The sequence below is a fragment of the Sceloporus undulatus genome, chromosome 2 (assembly GCF_019175285.1).
Source record: "Sceloporus undulatus isolate JIND9_A2432 ecotype Alabama chromosome 2, SceUnd_v1.1, whole genome shotgun sequence".
Classification (NCBI taxonomy): Eukaryota; Metazoa; Chordata; class Lepidosauria; order Squamata; family Phrynosomatidae; genus Sceloporus; species Sceloporus undulatus.
Genome location: NC_056523.1, coordinates 163,916,161 through 163,932,561, shown reverse-complemented (window position 1 = coordinate 163,932,561; position 16,401 = coordinate 163,916,161). Strand labels below are relative to the sequence as shown.

At 47.5% G+C, this 16,401-nt stretch overlaps 1 protein-coding gene and 1 long non-coding RNA gene across 3 annotated transcripts in view; one reads left to right on the top strand and one right to left on the bottom strand.

Annotated features, from left to right (window-relative positions):
• LOC121921788 overlaps nt 1-13,448 on the bottom strand; it is a 75,170-nt gene extending 61,722 nt beyond the window's left edge. For both annotated transcript variants that reach the window (XR_006102051.1, XR_006102052.1), the window contains exon 1: nt 13,198-13,448. This is a non-coding gene — a long non-coding RNA (uncharacterized LOC121921788). The remainder of the gene's footprint in view (nt 1-13,197) is intronic.
• Nucleotides 13,449-13,709: 261 nt separating this feature from the next.
• KIF2B (kinesin family member 2B) lies at nt 13,710-15,990 on the top strand. Its single transcript, XM_042452780.1, is given in 2 exon segments — nt 13,710-14,525; nt 14,527-15,990. Coding segments are annotated over 2 exon segments (2,025 nt in total). The 3' UTR covers nt 15,736-15,990.
• Nucleotides 15,991-16,401: the final 411 nt, after the last annotated feature.

Below are 16,401 nucleotides of genomic sequence, written 5' to 3'. Positions count from 1 at the left end.
AAAAACAGTAATAAACAACCTTTTTTATTAAGATCTGAATGAACGTTGATCTCTCAGAGCATGTGAGCTTGTCTCCTTCCTGTTTTCTGCAATGTGCTTTTCAGTCCTATGTGAGAACATATACTGGGACTGGCACCAGTGGCATCAGAGGGGTGTGTGTGGTGGTTTGGCCCACACTGGGTGACACCCCAGATGGGGTGACACCCAGCTGGGCCCTCCCCCTGCCATGTTCTCTCATCCTTTATGCTCCCTCCCTCCACTGTGCCATCCTGTCTCTTGTGCTCCCTTCCCCTGGTGCTGTCCCATTGTCATATTCCCTACCCCCACCATGCACCCCTTCCCATCCTCCGTGCTGTCTCCCCCTGCCGTGCAGTGCAATCCTGTCCGTTGTGCTCCCACCTCCCCAGTGCCATCACATCTATCACACTTCCTCCCCTGCAGCGCTATCCTGACCTGTCCTACTCCTGAGAGAAGGACGAGGGCAGCACCTAGGGAGGTCATGTGCTGGCCCCAGAAGCCCCACACCCGTGGCACCAGTTGCAGGGACGCCACTGATGGCCCTAGATTTGTGCCCATTCTACAACTGTTTATTTCATTCCTGAAAGCTTGCTGTGGACCAGAAGCTGATGGACAATTTGAATTTTGGATATTTTGGAATTCTGGATAAGGAATACTCAGCCTGTAATGGGACTTGAGCATCCACAGGTTTGGTAGCCATGTGAGGGTCATGAACCAAACCCCAGCTATAACAAGAGCCCACTGTAATGAAAAACTTGAACATCAGATAATGCAAGATAAAGACTTGAAGGCACACAACAACAATAACTTGACATATTTTCTGTTGAATGTGTTTGTTTTGGTGAACAAATTACTTTGATTAACTTTAAGGTCCGACAGGTACTCTGTGGTTAGTGGGCCAGTCCTCTGACATGTTCTTTGGAGTAAATGCCATTGAGGTTTAATGAGGCTTACTCCGGTAAGCGAGTGTAAGATGACAACTTTTGCAATACAGTCTTGTACACCCACAACTATTCAAAAGTAAGTCCCATGTACGGAATCAGATTTGAAGGGCCTAGAAACCTAAAAGAATCAATCCCTTCCGATCTTGGAAACTAAGCAGGGTCAGCCCCGTTAGTATTTGGATGGGAGACCACAAGGAATACCAAGTTCTGCAGCTATATTTCAGAGGAAAGAACTGGCAAAACCGCTCTGAGCATCGCTCTGCTTAGAAAACCCTGAAATTCATAGGGTTCTCTAAGTGAGTTGACAAATAATTTGAAGGAGCGTGCGTGCGCGCGGCCGGCGCCACACACACACACACACAGACATGTAGTGTTTCCTCATTTCACTCTAAACCTGCACAGTTTGCCTAGAAAGATGGATTTTTGAAAAAAGTTGTTCTTTGTAATACTGTGATGCTAACATTTTTGTTAGATGTCATTTATGTGCTAGGGAATTGAGAATAATCCCTTAAAATATATCTTAACATAGTGTGATGCATTTTTGTGCATTGTTTAGCCAGCTCATTTTTATTTTATTGTTTTAATGTTCTTGACTGCCTAATAAATATTCACTCACTCCCACTCACTCTATTTGATTTGATTTTGCTCTGAAGAACAACATAATCTAAGTCAAGGCACCCATTTTAAACCACTTTACTGAATGGAATATTTCTTATGGGAATTCTATTGGGATAGTAAAAGAAGAAACAGCCAGGTATTTTGTTTCCGATGTTTCAAGTTTCATTCATAGTTTTGTTTCATAATTTATTACTCACTATTACTGTGAGGATCATTGATGTCTCACTGATCTTTGGAACATTAACCACATTTCCACACTGAAATATTAACATGAAGTAAAAACAACTGAAGGCATGAGGCACTTAACTAACTGTCCGGTTAACTACTTTGTGTTTCTGTTTTCTGTTGTTTTGCCTTCAAGTTGCTTTTCCACTTATGTCCTTATGTGACCCTAAGGGTGATTTTTCACAGGTTTTCTTTGCAAGACTAGTTCGAGTGGGTTTGCCATTGCCTTCCTCTGAGGCTGGAGGAGTTGTGACTTGCCCACAGGTCACCCAGTGGGTTTTCCTGGCCAAGCAGGGATTCAAACCCTGGTCTTCCAGTGTCCTAGTCCAATACTCCACACCATCTCCTGTGTCACTAGATTGTTTCGTAATTACCTGTTTAATAAGAGTGCATGCTGTAATACAGTTTTCCTATAATTCTTCACTTTCCTACTTTGTTGGCTAAACTAATTTCTTCCTGACTCAGAAACAGTTAGTTGGTGCATAATAATTATCAGAAACTATAACACAGTATAGTAATGAAAAGGGTGTGGACTGCATTGAAAGCATGACCTTTAAAATAGTTAATTTCAGGAAGATTGTGAGTCTAAGATTTGGTCATTACCCTAAGAGTAACATATACGGGGTAACACTAAGGCCCTGCTTATTTTATTATTATTTTATTATATTTATTATTATTATTATTATTATTATTAACCTTATTTATAAAAGCACAGTTAATTTCCACAGCGCTGTACATACAATCTTTTTAATTAGTCCTGCCCTCAGGCTTACAATCTAAAAAGGACGACACAAAGAGAGAAGAGGGCGGTGGTGGGGAAGGGGCCTTTCTAGTAAAATAATACATCTAAAATACATAGATACAGGAAATGATTCAATAAAACAGACAACAAAGAAGCTTGTTTTCTTTTTATCGGTTTGGGCTTTTTCATAGCTGTGGGCCAGAAATCCAATGAGTGAGTTTTTCTGGGACTGTCCTGTTGAATTTCAGCCTGACTTGGTGTTAACTACGAATCCTGTTGGAAATATTGCTAGTGACCCCCCCCCCCCCACCCACACAGAGAAAAAACATCTTCACACGGAGATGCAGAGGACACATATTTCTTCTGTTCTTCTTTTCTGTGTCTATTGTTTGTAACATCCTCATTTTGTAGTATTGTTTCCTCCCCTTCATGCCTATCTGGAACAGAAACAGGTGGACATGGGTGAGGACCTGGTGCTATGCCTATATTTTGGACTGTGATTCCCATCAGCTACAGACATCATGTTTAGTTTCATAAAGGATGAAAAACTGGGGTAGGGGCTAGGTTGCCTACCTCTGCAGATAAATGCATGCCATACTTGTATTTGCTTTGTGGCATTAAGATCTCTTCACAGTCATCTAAGCTAGATAAGAGTGATGGGAGAGATTGGCGGCTGTGCCACAGACCTGCTTTCTGAATGTCTTCACCTTTCTCTTCTGGTATTGCCTTCAACTGTGGAGACTTAACACAAAACTTTGCTTTGTAGATCTAAAAGGTCAAATACCTTGGATTGACAGGCGACATCCGAAAAAAAGGACCGAGAGACCATGGAAAATGAATCTCAGCCTGCAAGCCTATGCATATTTATCTGGAAATCTCATTCAGATCGGTGGGGGGTTTTATCCCATCTAAATGAAGTTATAAAAAGTGCTCATGGCAAAATGTTTTCTAAGATGTTAGGATTTTCTGAGAACTCTCAGGTGGATCCCTGTTCAGCTGCTGAGCCTTTCATTCATTGCTTGCGAACGTTACAATCCTAAGTCTTACTTTTAACAAGAAAGGTCTTGCTTTAGCAAGCTATCCTTGTTAGGTTAGGTTTAGTTTTGCAGATGGTGCATAGTTAAAAGTGGCCATGACTCAGTGACACATGCCCTGGATTATATCCCAGTACATATTGTAATCTACACTGCGTGGTCAGTAACTCCCAAGGGTCGCAATGCTGGAGGTAGACCCCTGATTGGGCTGGCCCATGGTAACTGCGTTCTCCCCCAAGCCCCAGCCTTTGTACTGCAGACAGCATTTTTACTGTCCCTCCAAAGAGGAAAGCAGGGGATGAGGAAGAAAACTGCTACTCCTATTTGGAGCCCTTTCTCCAGAAATGTGGAGCTTCACAGCTGTATTAGGCTGCCCACTATAACTGAGAATTTATGCCGTTTGACACCTTTAACTGCCATGGTCCATGCTATGGATAGCTGGATTTGTAATGTTCTTAGTATTTAGCCTTCTCTTCTCAGACTGGCTTTTGGTGCCCACAACAACTATCAATCCCCGATTTCACTTCATGGAGCCATGTTAAAGTGGTGTCAAACTGCATTAATTCTGCCGTGTGGCAGCAGCCTTAGAGGACGTCTGGTCATCCAGGTCAGGCTGGTTCTTATTTTTATATTGTGATATGCTTTCACATCACTCGACTAGTGGCAAGCCTATCCTAGGGTTGTCCTTGGCAAGTTATTCAGAAGGAAGTTCACTATTGTCTACCCTGAGGTTGAGAGATAGAGAGGTGGTCTTGCCAGATCACACCAGTGGGTTTCCTGGCTGAGCAGGGATTTTAACCCTGTGGTTTCCTGGCGTCTGCCGTCCCACAACACTGAAAATTTAGCCCTGCCTCCATACACTTTTACTATTTATCCTCATTACATTCTAGGCAGTACTCTAAAGGCAGACAGAATACTAAGGGTCCTTCCACTCATGTTTTTGTACCAAGGGATCCAGGAAGATTCGTTGATACCCCCCCCCATATCAAAAAGTTCCCACTTCCACTTTTCCACACACCCTTGAATCTCTCTTCATGCATTTTAATCTATTGATTGTTCCACATTACTGTTAGTATAGATTTAACGTGGAGCCTCAATTTGAATGCATTAATCGTTCATCAGGGGTTTGTTTTTTTAAATGTTCAAATGCTGTGCATCTTGTCATACCCTTGGCCTGTTACAGCGACAAGCCAAACTTCTTAAAGCTGTTCGGTCACTTGGAGGTATGATATTTCAATGATGCATGCATCCTAAGAGTCCATAAAGCCACCCCAAAGCCACACTCCAGTCCTAAGGCCAGGAGTGCAGCTTTGGTTGCAGCTTCCAGGACTCCATAGGATGCATGCCTCATGACATACCATACCTCCAAAGTGACTCGACGCCGTTTATTTTGGCTGTCTGTAAAACAGGCCCTAATGTGTTTTATTTTTTCCCCCCCAGTATTTAAAACTACTTTCCTACTGATAGAGGAATGGTAGCCAGCAAAAGCCACAGTGTGCATAAGCCGTTAAATTTTATTTAAAAAAGTCTACCATCTCCTAATGTTCCCAAGAGAACCCCTCCCCAGCTCTTCTTGTGAGCTCTGGGAATCTGCCATCAGTGCCGGATAAGGGGCTGTTCACCCCAGCAGAAGATAAAAAAATGCCAGGCGGCTCTTTAAAGGGACCACTTTCCAAAGCATGGAAGTTTATCCACGCATTTTGGAGCCAGTTTATTCACCCCCAACAACACAACTGCTGAGAGAAAGACAATGGGCTTGCCAGCAAGGGCAAGGGCCCTGTGGGATGTGTATTCCGGCCTCTGCTATAACCACTCCCTTCCTGCATGCTCCCCAAATGATTGACAAGCTGTTCAGCTGTGGCTCTTTAAAAAAGATTGGTTCTTTCTAAAAGACATGGTAAAAGCTCTAGGTCAAAAATACTGGGTTTAAGTGGGTTTTTGCCCAGCCCCCCACCCCAATTGCTCTCTAGTGCACTTGGTTGCGAATATGAACGACCTGGAAATAACCCAGTTTCCACACCGGGTTATTCCAAAGTTTGCAATGATCCCTAAATGTAAGAATGGTAAAAAAAAATTAAAATAAAAGTAATAGATGTTTTATGCCTGACTGCCTTTTCCTATAGCTTTCCCCTCACTTCAGTTTGGGACGGTGGGGGAGTGGAGTATTTTTTTCTCTAGCATCTATCATCTCAGTACTAATATCCAACTTCGGTTCCCTTTCCTTTTAAGAACTGTCATGTGCCTAAGGGAGCCAGATATTGCCTATCCACGCGTTTCCGCACTTCCTTCTTGCTTTGTTGTGCTTCGAAGCTTTGGACCATGCCTCTGGACTTACCGCTTATTTTTGTCTGTAACAGGCACTCATGCAGAGGAGCCCTCTCATACAGTGTCACCAGCAAGCTCGCCACGGCCCTACTGTGGATAAATAGCGAAATCTGAAATGAGTATTAGTCTTCACAATTAATATGACAGTACAGTCCACACGCATATGAAATAGAAAACCTGTTGAAGATAAGCAGGTTAATTCTGGTGGTCCTGAATGGGATGAATGAATGAAGAAATTTTATTTCTATACCGCTATTCCTTGCAGATCACAGCGGTTTACAAAAATCACATCAAGAAACACTACAATACATCAACCCATAACCAGTCTCACTAAAAACCCCACAATACCAATTTAAAAAACAATTACAAAGTATCCTAAAACATTTCATACACTCAATTCCCTATCTAAAAACCAATTTAAAAACCATACAACGAATTAGCTGGATCAGCAATATGCACACGGTAGAGAAAAAGAATAACCTCAAGGCACATGGGTGAGGCTTGATGGTAACAGAAAGGTCTCCAGATTTTTTCCTAAGAATCTAGGGAGATTCTGAGCGGGGGGGAGCTCGTCAGGAAAGAGTTCCAGTCTGGGGGGCCACGATGGGCAGACTGCCCTTGTGAAAGAAGACACCAACCTTGCCTTAGGTAAACTCTTACATCAGCTGTTTCCGTCCCTATCTGAGAGTTGCGGGTTGAGAACTTATGGGGTGAGGCAGTCCTCCCAGTCCCCTGGGCCCAAGCCATTTAGGGTATTATACTCTTGTAATACCACCAGTCCATCCTTGTATTCGGGTCACCTGGAAGCGATCTAGCCGCAGCCGCTCTGCACGATCTTGCAATTCTTCACCCGCTGTGCCCCTTATATGGCTAGTCCTGGAACATCCAGAGTGACCCAGGCCTTGCCTCCTATTCTGAAACATTGTAGCTTCCGAGTTTGGTACAAGGGTTGCCCATGTCAGAGCGCATTACAGAAATCCAACGAGAGGTTACCCGAGCATTGTACCACCGTTTCAGGTCCCCCCAGCCCATGTAGGGTCGGCCGCTGGCGCTATCAGCCGAAGCTGATAAACAGGTACTCCTGACTGTCGCATTCACCTGAGGATGTAGGTGGCAGCGATGAGTCCAGAAAACACCCCCAGACTGCGAACTGCGTCCTTCAGGGGGGAGCGTGACCCTGTTCAGGACAGGTGGACAAATATCCCAGGCCCAGGGAACCTATCACCGCGTACTTCCTTCATCAAACTGGTCTGTTCTCCTCATCCAGCCCATTTACTGACTCCAGACAGGCATTTAGAGGAGAGATGCCATCTCTGGTCACGGCACAGTCAGGAGACAGAGGAAAACTATTTTGGGTGTCATCAGCGTACTGATAAACCCGTGCCCCGTGTCTCCAGATGATCCTCCCAGCGGCTTCATGTAAATGTTAAATAGCATGGGGGACAAATCGCTCCCTTAGGGACACCAGATGTCAGGGCCCTCTTGTCAGAGCGACAGTCCCCCAGCTGCACCATCTGGAATCTACCAGAGTAGGTGCGAACCACTGGGAGCGCAGTGCCCCCGATGCCTAACTCCCTCAGGCGTTCCAGAAGGATACCATGGTCAATGGTATCGAACGGCCGGCCGCCGAGATGTCCAAAAGCCGCCAACAGGGACACGCTACCCTGTCCATGCCCAGACGGAGATCATTGGCCAGGGCGGACATGGCAGTCTAACTCCATAGCCCCAGAAGCGGTTTTGAATGGGTCTAGAAAATCCGTTTCATCCAATATCCTGAAACTGGAAGGCAACCGCCCTCTTGATCACCTTTCCTAAAAATGGCAGCAGCGAGAACAGGCCGATCATTGTTCCAAATTAGGGGCGTCAAGGGAGGGCTTTTTTAGTAAAGGTTTTACAACGGGCCGCTTTTAAACTCGATGGAAACTGCCTTCCTGAAAGATGAATGATTAATCCGCGTCAACATCTCTGTCACAGCGTTCCCCCTGAGCTACCAGCCTGAAGGGCAGGATCGAGGAGCAGTCGTCTTCCTACGCTACAAAGGATCTGTCCACATCATCAGTACTAAACAGACTCAAAATGATCAGTATAACCGAGTCACGGAAGTCTGGACACCTCTACTCTTAGATTCTGAAACTAATACTGGCGCTGAGCTCAGCCCTTATCCGAGCGTTTTATCCGCGAAGGACAAGTTGTTAAACTCGTTCGCAGCAGCCTTGGATGGTTCCAAATAGGGGTTCGGGGGGGAGGCAGTTGTGTGAGCTCCTCACTACACTGAACAGCTCTGCCAGACGTGACTCGGCGGACGCAATACGTGCAGCATAGAACAAATTCTTTTGCTGCACTTATGCACTCCGTAGGCCTTCCAAAAAGAGGTCCAGGAGTGTTCTTGTTGGCTAAGTGATGATGTCTCGCCCAGTTGCACTCTAGTCGTTGCACAGCCCGCTCCTTTCCTGAGATCTTCGTATTCAGGGTTTTTTTATTGGAAGCAGGCTTGTGGCCGTGAGAAGGATGCTGGAGTTGCTTGTGATGCTGGAGAGGTCTACATCCCATGGTGTTTCGTCAGGGGCATCAACAGAACGCCGTCAGTGCCAACCATAAGCCCCCTTGGGCTTCTTGGAACCTTGTGGGTTCCCTCAGCCTTCGAGGGTGATGGGTCACCACCCCGGGCGGGACTGGGTTGAATCTGAGGCTCTCAGGGTGATCTTCAGGAGATCACCTGAGAGCCTCCGATATTTTCCCTTGAGTTTCCATGAATGAAGAAATGAATTAAATGTGTGAAGGATAGTCTCCCACTTGCTATTCTGGTGAAGTAGATAATCTCTTTCCCTTTCCTGTTGTTATATGTGGAAATACTATGTTGCTTGGAGGGGCGAATGAGCTATGCTGACATTGTCCCATGCACGCTCGATTGACTTGCCGGACAATAACCTAGTTCTACTCTTAGCCAGAAGGCAACCTGGGCTATGTTGCCTGCTGTCTGCTTTAACCTTAAAAGTGCCAAATTGACCTAATGTTAGTTTAAAGCATAAAAGACCCCTTGTCATTCTCATGGGTAATGGGTCACATCTATTTAATAGGATCTTCCCTTCTGCCAAGCCGTTAGCTGCTATATTGGCTTAAAGCTGGCCTAGGATCCTCGAAGACCCAAACATTTGAATTCCCCGCCAGCCATGAAAACACACTGATGCAGTGACCCTTATGGCAATGTCACTACGCTCTCAACTCAGGATGAACGAAATGCAAACTTCTCTTTTTTATGACGTAGATCTTTACACATGAAACTCTTGATTGACAGGTTCATAAGTTGGTGGATGATTTAAAGTGGACTCGTATGACACCTCTAATAAAAAAAGTCAAACCGCAATCAGGTCCGGCTTGGCGAGGCAGTCAGGAGGTACGACCTTTCTAACCCTTTACGGCCCTTTATCCTACGTGTGGAGAGTCTTAGCGTATCTTTAAGGCGCGGCTCTTTATACAGTCTATTCCTTTGTAGGCTATTTCAAAGTAGAAGCTTGGTCTTAAATGCTCTGCTACTGTGCTAGTATTAGATGTTCAAGACGTGCTGGTGTCATATTAATCTCTCTGTTACAATGTTATTTTTTCTTTCACCATCTTTTTAAAATTCAGATAGGCCCACTTTTTATAAAATAAAGTTTAATGTGGAAAGGACCTAACTGAAAACTGCTGAGTAGTATCTTTTGCTCAGAAATCACTGGTTGAATACTAATATGTGAAATCCACTACGGACTTTTAAAAATGTTTGTTCATTCAGTATATTAGTGTTCTGAATCAGGATCAAATTTATTTGTGTTGTCCAATTTTCCTGGTGATGAAACCACTTCTGAAACTGGGCTAACAGTTACTGTCGGGGGTAGTGGGGAGTGCCTAATATATTTCCAGATAATTCAAGGATAATTGGGGTTTAAATAAACACAGAATGAGCCAAGATCAGTGTGTGGTGTAGGTTTTGCGCAAGAATCGGGATTCCACATTAGGTGGTCTCCAGCATGCTCTATAGCAGACTTTATAGCTAAATTCACTGTCCTGCCCTTCCAGTTCAGCTGAAATGACAGAAGACCTAGCGTAGATTTGAAGGACTATTATTAAAGCCTTTTTCCATACACTTTCTGCAACAAGGCCAAATTCTGCTTTTACAGCTGAAGTCATCAAGTCCCCTCTGTTCTCAGGCCCAATGGAGTTGGACCTAGAATCATAGGCGGGATAGATACCGCCCAAAGGGTGGTTCTCCCCTCCTCGCGTTTGTTGTGTGAGGGACGCACCAGCGGAATAAACCACGCGCGTTCCCTCGTGCAACAAACAGAGAAGCCGCCAAAAAGTGGCTTCTTTCCTGCGGCCCCCTTATGACGCCACAAGGCGCCCAACAGCGCACTTGTGGTGTTCATCAGGCACTGAGACGTGTGGATGCTAGGCGTCCGTCACCGTCAAAATGACGGTGCCCTTGTGTATAGGGCCCTGCCATTTTTAGCCCCTCATTATGTGCAAGGGGCAAGGTGCGTCAGGAAGCGCCGCCCCTCATGCGTAACAACGGCACCAATAGGGCTGTCTATACGGCGCACCCATAGAATCATAAAGTTGGAAGGGGACTCATGTCCAACCCCTGCCATTTTAGGGAATAAGTACTCACAAGCTTTCCATCAGATGACATCCAGCCTTTGTTAACAACTTCCAAAGAGGGATCACTCTACTACTCTCTGAACGCTTATCACATGGGCGGAATGTTCTCTCTCAATATCAAAAGAAAAGAAAGTAGGGCCACTTCAGTATGTGGCATGTTATCACACCAGAAGAACACAGCGCCCATGCCAAAACCAAAGTGGTGTGACTGCAAAGAAATTATCATATGAGTACGTACCCTTCTAGTATATGACTTCAAATTTAGCATTTCCCTTCATCCCTGCCCAGTGCAGGGCTTTAAGATGATCTATGGAAACCAGAATCATGATTTTGTTGACTACTTTTACCAATTTCCAGCTCTTCTTCAGTTACCTGGTCTCTTTACCCCTTCTTTCACCTATTTGTCTCATTCATCTACCCTTCTATTTCCACATTATGTTAGGCCAATTCACATTTATTTGTGCATTCATTACTTACCTTTGATTTACGTTAGTTTTCTATTTAGGCAGCAATTTCATCAATTCAAAATCAGTCCAAACCAACCTCTGTACTTGTTTGAGCATTGGACTATGACTCTGAGGCAGTGATCGACTGCCACTGGGTGACCTCGGCCCTGCAAGTCACTCTCTCTCAGCTCTCCTCAGAACATGGCCAATGGCCAACCCCCATCTGACATAAAACCTGCCAAAGAAAACCCCTTATGCACAGGGTCTGTGCGAGAGGGATACAGAGACGATCCTTGGCCAATCCTTCCTCTCTAGTTGGTAACAGGATGAGTTTGCAAAGTGAAAGATCGGCAAAGGTCACGAGAGGAGGGAGGAAGGCAAAGGTGTGTAGTCTGTGTGTGTGTGCGGAGGGCTGCTTCCATCTCCAAAAAAACATCTCTCCCGACACTCCGAGGGAAAAACTTTGTGAGGCTGAGAGAAAAGCCCCCACAACTGGAGGGCGGGAAGAAAAGAAAATTGCAGGCCAGCAAAAGCAGCTGGGAATTGTAGTTTGATTCGAAGCGCAATCAATGCGACAACGGACAGAGACTGACGTTCCATACCTGCGCACAATCGATAAAGTAAATTTTGCAACTTTGGGAGTGGAACAGAACATTTGTAAATTACATTCCTGATTTACACCTCTTCTCGGTTGCCCTGGATCTTTGGGTTCAAATTGACCTTAGCATTGACTTCGATTATATGTTATAACCACTTGCACACCAATTGTGAAAACCATGATTGCATCCGGGATCATACTGCATTGCCTTGTCAATTTTCCCCCTGTGTGAGTATGTGTTGCTTGGCTGCGGTTGGGGGGGGGGGGCGTTTTGCGTGGTGTCTCAGCTATCGCAATTACCGGCTTCTGTATTGTCACGAGATGTGATGGGGAATTAGAAACAATCCTGGCATACGTTGGCTTTTTTATGTGATGCACAGCAACTTTTACGTAGGAGGTACGTGAGCAAAAGACTTCGGATGGGTTCTTTGTGACTAGGAGTGGTGGGTTTGTGTTTGTGTGGTGTAGCTCTTCTGACATGTATTGCAGGGAACCGCAGCATTTACCTCTGGCCTTTACCTCTGCATATTCATTATACTGCCAAATTCTAGTTCCCCCAAAACCCAGACAGTCACATCTAGGAAAGCTGTGAAAATTATATTGTTTAGATGCATCTTTGGGCCTGTGGTGGTTCATTTGGGAGGACATTTTTCCAAAACTCCTCCCCTTCACACCACACACAGACACCATACATACCACATACACACTCTGAGTTCACAGAACAGCCACAGTTTTACCAGGATCTACTGTACAACCTTAAGGATAAGACAGCACTTGTTCAGCCCACTGGAGCGAACAAAAGCTGAAAAAGCTAAGACTCTTGATTGTAGCTCGTACTTGAAATCAATGCTATTATTTGGAACCAACTTCAACGCTTCTTCAAGGTTCCCTACTCTTGGAGGAGACTCTTAGGCGTTGCCCTTATTTCTATATTCAAAATGTTTTTAATTAATTACACTGATTATCCATTAAAAACAAAAGAACCCCTGAGGTTTCCTTTAGTGTGCAAAGCAACCTTTAATGCTTAGGCTTTATTGTCTGGAGCAATGGTGGAGAGGAAAGGAAAGGACAGCAGACAGAGCTTATTTTACTACATATATATGCATACGCATGCACACGCACGCGCACAACACAGAACACATTGGACAAATAAACAATTCCTTTGACTGCAGAAAAAATATTGTAACTGGTTCTGGATGGGGCCAGATTGGTCCCCTGTTGTCACCAGTCTTCCTAGAAGCAGGAAAGTGCCCGTTTTCCAGTGGCAGGGAAGCATTTCATTCATCCATTCAAGCTCTGCGACATCAGAACACCAGAAAGCATTATGCTGAAAATGAAAAAGGTGATGAAAGGCCTATCTAGAGCCACCTTACGTTTCCATCCCTAGCAGTGTCATACCAAATGTTTACAAGAGCCCATAGACATACATGACGTAAGTCAACCATCCTGGAAAATGGGGACCTCTGGAAAAGTCCTGGAAAAGGAGGACTTTTGTATTGACATCCTCGCATACCAATGGCATTTATATGTGTGTGTCTCTGGCTTCCACTCCACCAAAGGCATCGGAGGAAGCAGACTTTAGTCTAGAAAAAAGCTCCTGCTGCCAACTTACTTTCTTTGAGTGAGTCCCAAGGCTGTTCCAAGATCTCTCCAAGTCCTGGGAAAGTCCTGGACAAGGAGGGCCGTCCTGGAAGAGGAGGCTTGCCCTGGAAAAGGAGGACTGGCCCCGAAAAGGAGGGCCTCTGGGGAAGTCCTGGGAAAGAAGGACGGTCCTGGAGAAGGAGGAGCTCCGTTGCAGGGCATCCCCGAGGGGGCAATGGGGCGGGAGAGAGGCCCAGTCCCTTAGCTACGTAGGGGGGCACCTCCTTTGTGACGCAACGAGGGAGGCCGAGGAGGGGCGGGGCGGGGGTTCCCCGGAGGAGGGAGGGAGGGCGGGGCGTGGTCCGTCGGGGGCGGGCCATGCGGAGGGCTGCCTTGGACCCTCCGGGGGCGTCGTCGCCGGAGGCGTGCGGCTGCCTGCCTGTCTTCTTGGGGGGCTTCTCCCGCTTCCCGCTGCTGCCTCGGATCGGGGCGGTTCCCTCGGGGCCCGGAGAAAGAGGAGGAGGAGGAAGAAGGGGCGTGGCCATGGGGGGTCCCTTCGGGGCCATCCAGGTGGGCAGCTACCTGTCCATCCGCAGGTCTGACGGGAGGGTCCACCGGGCGCTGGTGACGGCGCTGCAGGAGGAGAGCCGGAGTGTGACGGTGGAATGGATCGAGCGCGGGGCCAACAAGGGCAAGAAGGTGGACCTGGCCCAGGCCTTTGCCCTCAACCCCCACCTGGCCCCGACGGCGATGTCCACCACGACTTCGGAGCAAGGTGATCGCTCCAGCCCACTCCCGGCGGTGGCCAGCTCCCCCCTCCTCCTCGGAAAGTCACCCGGCGGGGACGGGGCCGAACGGGACCCCCTCCGCCGTCCCCCCTCGACAGGTACGGCTCGGAAGTCTCCCTGTGTCTTGGAGGTGGAGAGGCTGCGGGAGCTGAGGGAGCAGCGGCACCGGGAGAACCTAGAGAAGCGGGCCCGTCGAGGGGCCACGGACGCCCACCCACACGCCGACCTCATCGCCATGATTGAGGAGTACCGTGCTGTCCTTCAACGGGGCGAGGGGGTCCCCCCCTTGGAGCCCAGCCGTTCCATAGCCTCGACTCCCGGCGCCCGTCGGATCTGCGTCTGCGTCCGCAAGCGTCCCCTCAACCAGCGCGAGGTGGGCCTCCGCGACGTGGACGTGGTGACCATCCCTTGCCCTGAGGTGGTGCTGGTCCATGAGGCCAAGCAGAAGCTGGACCTGACCCGCTACCTGGAGCACCAGGCCTTCCGCTTCGACCACGCCTTCGATGCCGCCGAGAGCAACGAGGGTGTCTACAGGCACGCGGCCCAGCCCCTGGTGGAGACCATCTTCCGGGGGGGGCATGGCCACCTGCTTCGCCTATGGACAGACCGGCAGCGGGAAGACCCACACCATGGGAGGTGACTTCTGTGGCAAGAAGCAACAGCAGGATGCCTCCAGCGGCATCTACGCCATGGCTGCCCGTGATGTCTTTGCCCTCCTGCAGGAGCCTGCCTACCAAGGCTTGGGCCTTCAGGTCTTTGGCGCCTTCTTTGAGATCTACTGGGGAAAAGTCTATGACCTGCTCAACTGGAAGAGCCGGCTGAGGGTGCTGGAGGACAGCAACCAGCAGGTCCAGGTGGTAGGCCTCCTGGAGCAGGAGGTCCTCTGCGTGGAGGATGTCCTCAAGCTGATCGAGGTGGGCAACCGGTGCCGGACGTCAGGCCAGACCTCGGCCAACTCCCACTCCTCCCGGAGCCATGCTGTCTTCCAGATCATCCTCAAGAGGAGAGGGAGGCTTCATGGCAAGTTCTCCTTGATCGACTTGGCCGGCAATGAGCGAGGGGCGGACACCTCCACCGCCGACCGACAGACCAGACTGGAAGGGGCCGAGATCAACAAGAGCCTCCTGGCACTCAAGGAGTGCATACGCGCCTTAGGCCGCAACAAGGGCCACACGCCCTTCCGGGCCAGCAAGCTCACCCAAGTGCTGAGGGACTCCTTCATAGGGGAAAACTCTTGCACCTGCATGATTGCCACCATCTCTCCAGGCATGAGGTCCTGCGAGCACACGCTCAACACCCTGAGGTATGCCAACCGGGTGAAGGAGCTCTCCGTGGACCCAACCGCCTTCCGGCAGTGTCATCCCATCTTACCTCGGCCCATCTTCCCATTAGAAGACTTGTCGAGACCATGGGCCATCCAGAGTTTGCCAGAGACAGATGAGTTCAAAGTCTTCTGTGTACAGAAGGAAGACCAAGTCTCCCCGCCAGCCCTAACACTTGTCCCCAGAGGAAAGACTCAGAATAAGAGGAAAGAAATAGACGAGAGGGCTCTGGTGGAAGAGCACCAGGAGTCTCTCAGGTGGTTGAAAGCCTTTCTCAAAATGGCTGAAGATGTCGACTACGACATGGACTTTTATGCCTCCCAGTTTGAAGCGGTCCTCACCCAAAAGATTGCTATCCTGTCAGAGATCCAAGACAAAGTCAAATGTTTCCGTACAAACCTCTCCAAGGAAGAGTCGGGGGCCAATCACTTATTAGTAAAGAGGTCCCGTATCCTGTGACTCGCAAGGATGGGGATCTCCTTCCATTTTTAATATCAGTCTATGTCAGTTTTAGGACGCTGTGCATCTGTCCACCTGACAATGTCACAGCTTTAAAAAAGTCTAAAATCCTATATCCGTGTGGGTGTCTCACTTGACTGTTTCCATGGGAGGTATTTTTTTCCCCCTGCCTCTGTTTCTATGCTGTCTGAAACAAGTCTGGGGAAAGTCTCCTGAGATCATCTCCAGATGTTTCTTTTAGCATCTTGAGATAACATTCTGTCAGGTTCAGAACACAGATCCCTGGGCATTTGGCATTTTGAGTGGTCCTTAAAAGAAGGAGAAAGATATAAAACACTCTTTCTGGAGATAACACTTTGAAGAAATTCAAGTTGTCTTGTGGCACATGTTGAACAGCATCTGCCAGCTTCCCCCAATATATATCTTCCACATTTACGTTTATCAGCATCTTTTGAAAGATATATAGAGAGGCAAAAGACTCTTTTAGAAATTATGTGAAAACATAAGACTGTCTGATGTGCAAAGGTCCGATCACACAGGGCATGGAGTTGAGGTGTGGGGTGCTTTTAACACATATAAATGGTTGGGAAAAGATTTACATGTCCTAAAGCATTTGTAACAATGTGCTACTTACAAATTCTACACTTCTGCAAAGTCTTGAACCAG